This window comes from Penaeus vannamei, chromosome 11, assembly GCF_042767895.1.
Source record: "Penaeus vannamei isolate JL-2024 chromosome 11, ASM4276789v1, whole genome shotgun sequence".
Classification (NCBI taxonomy): Eukaryota; Metazoa; Arthropoda; class Malacostraca; order Decapoda; family Penaeidae; genus Penaeus; species Penaeus vannamei.
Genome location: NC_091559.1, coordinates 34,780,819 through 34,783,318, shown reverse-complemented (window position 1 = coordinate 34,783,318; position 2,500 = coordinate 34,780,819). Strand labels below are relative to the sequence as shown.

The 2,500-nt window shown below is 39.2% G+C and overlaps 1 protein-coding gene across 1 annotated transcript in view; it reads left to right on the top strand.

The window, feature by feature from the left end:
* Positions 1-2,500, top strand: part of LOC138863310 (uncharacterized) — an 18,481-nt gene that overhangs the window by 15,099 nt on the left and 882 nt on the right. Inside the window, exons 7-8 of the mRNA XM_070127503.1 lie at positions 377-602; positions 815-931. Coding sequence (XP_069983604.1) covers positions 377-602; positions 815-931 — 343 coding nt within the window. The remainder of the gene's footprint in view (positions 1-376; positions 603-814; positions 932-2,500) is intronic.

Here is a 2,500-nt window from a genome sequence, read left to right as displayed (position 1 = left end):
ACATTTAGAATTGCCAGTAGCGATGCTTTCCTTTAATGAGATTTTGCTCGTTAGTAAACGGCCTTGAAAATTCTAGCATACTGCTGTTGGCAGACGGGAGGGCGAAGGTTAACGGAGGGAGAGAAGAAGTAGTAGTAGTATAAAAAAAAAAATATAAAAATAAGGAAAAGAAAAAGACAATGAAGAGAGAGAGAGAGAGAGAGAGAGAGAGAGAGAGAGAGAGAGACAGAGAGAGAGAGAGAGAGAGTGAGAGAGAGAGAGTGAGACAGACATACAGAGAGAAACATACATACGGACAGCCAGAGAGATAAACATAAAGACAAATAGACAGAGAAGCCAAAAACCGAGAACCCACCATCCCCGTCGTCCCAAACAGCGGGAGCTTCGCCTGTTCCTTCGACGTCTACTACTACCCCTTCGACACCCAGCGATGCTCCATCCTGCTGCAGCTCTCGGACAGGTCAGAGCTCATCCGGTTTCGGACCTGGGACGCGCAGGTCATATACCAGGAGGACCTGAACCTACCCTCGTACGTCATCAACGACTACCTGGTCTTGGTGACTGAGCGAGGGAACGACCAGACGCGATATAGTGCCTTGAAGGTATGAAAGAAGCCTTCAATCTCGACGTTCTGGGAAATATCTTGTGCGAAAGTCTTCCACAAATGTTTTTTTTTTCTTTTTTTGTTATCCATTTTATCTTCTATTTTTCTAACTCATAAGTATTATCAAGTTTCGATTGCTTTGTGACTGTTGACATTAATCGCCATTTTGACGGAGGAGTCGTTGGTAATATGCGTCGCCTTCTTCGACAGGTAGAGATAGAATTAACGAGACGGAGGAAAATGATCGTGATGGCCGTGTATGTGCCGACGTTGATGCTGCTGCTCATTGGATATTCGACGCTGTTTGTGAAAGTCTCTCTGATGCAGGTAATGATTTCTACCCACCCCACCCCTCCACCCCATCCCCCCTCCCTCCACTCCACCCCCCACGAAAAGCGGGATTAGATTTTAGCTTTACGGGCTAGTTTGATTGTGATAGTTTGCGTGTGGTTTCACCCGGGTTTATTCCTCTAGAGTAAATACTAGTCTAGTTGCGTATTTTTAGATTAACGGATTGATTAGATTGGTAGTTTATCAGGCAGAACCAGATACCTAGATTCCATCGCTGAGCTGTACATTAAGAACAATATGGAAATCGCTGCAAAGGCTGAATTACCCGACCACCGCATTGCCTTTTTGTTTCGCTTTTTAGTGTCCTCGTCACGTATGGAAAGTTTTAGTTCAACTGTTGTTTACTTTCTGTTATCCAACATCCAACAATCTGCTCTCTCTAGCCGTATTTGTCGTGAATCTTATAAGACAATACGTTTTTCTTAAGGTACGTGTGGCGGTGAGCTTAGCCACACTCCTGGCATTTATCACGTATCTAAATGTTTATTGATTTATCTATTTTTCTCTAAGACTGACAATGTTTTTAATAATCATGATCACCATCCAACACATTGCTCTCCATGAAACACTTACCTATGAGGCCTCTGTGAAAATACGTTTTTTTTTTTTTTTCTCAATGTCAAACTTTGCGGAGGACGATCCAGGACATTATATTCTATTGTGACCCCCATGATTCGTTTTCTTATTCATATTCTGTTTTATCATCATTTTCCCTTATCATTTTATTCTTATTCATGTTTTTGGAAAAAAAAATTATCCTTTTTTTTTTTTTTTTTTTTTTTTTTTAATCTTACATGACCTCTAAAAGATACGCCTGGGGGGGGGGTCTAACCATATTCCAGGTCTCCATCACGTATCTAAAATATTCATCTATTGCATTTTTTTTTCTAAAATCCACGTATCCCTGAATTTTTCATGATTTCTCTTAAAGGTACGTCTGGTGGTGAGTCTGAGCACACTTTAGGTCTCTAAAATATTCATTCATTTATTACTAATTTCTCTGAAGTCGACTTATTTGCAAATCTTGCTCGACTTCTCTTAAAGGTGCGCCTTGTGATGAGGCTAACAATACTTCATCACGTATCAAAAATATTCATTAAATTTTTACTATTTATTTCTCTAAAATCCACTTATGGGTGAATCTTTCATGACTTCTCTTAAAGGTACGCATCTAAATATCCATTCACTTATTTACTATACTATTACTATAGTATCGATCACGTACCTCAAATATTCATTCATCTCTTACTCTTTCTCTAAAATCTACTTATGGGTGAATCTTTCATGTCTTCTCTTAAAGGTGCGTCTGGTAGTGAGTCTGACCACACTCCAAGTCTCCGATACATATCTAAATATTCATTCACCTATTTATTACTATATTCTCGACCCCGTATCTAAAATATTCATTCATTTATCACTATTTATTTCTCGACCGCGTATCTAAAATATTCATTTATTACTAATTTTCTCTAAAATTCACTTATGCGTGAATCTTCCATGCCTTCTCTTAAAAGTACGTCTGGTGATGAGTTTAACCATACTCTT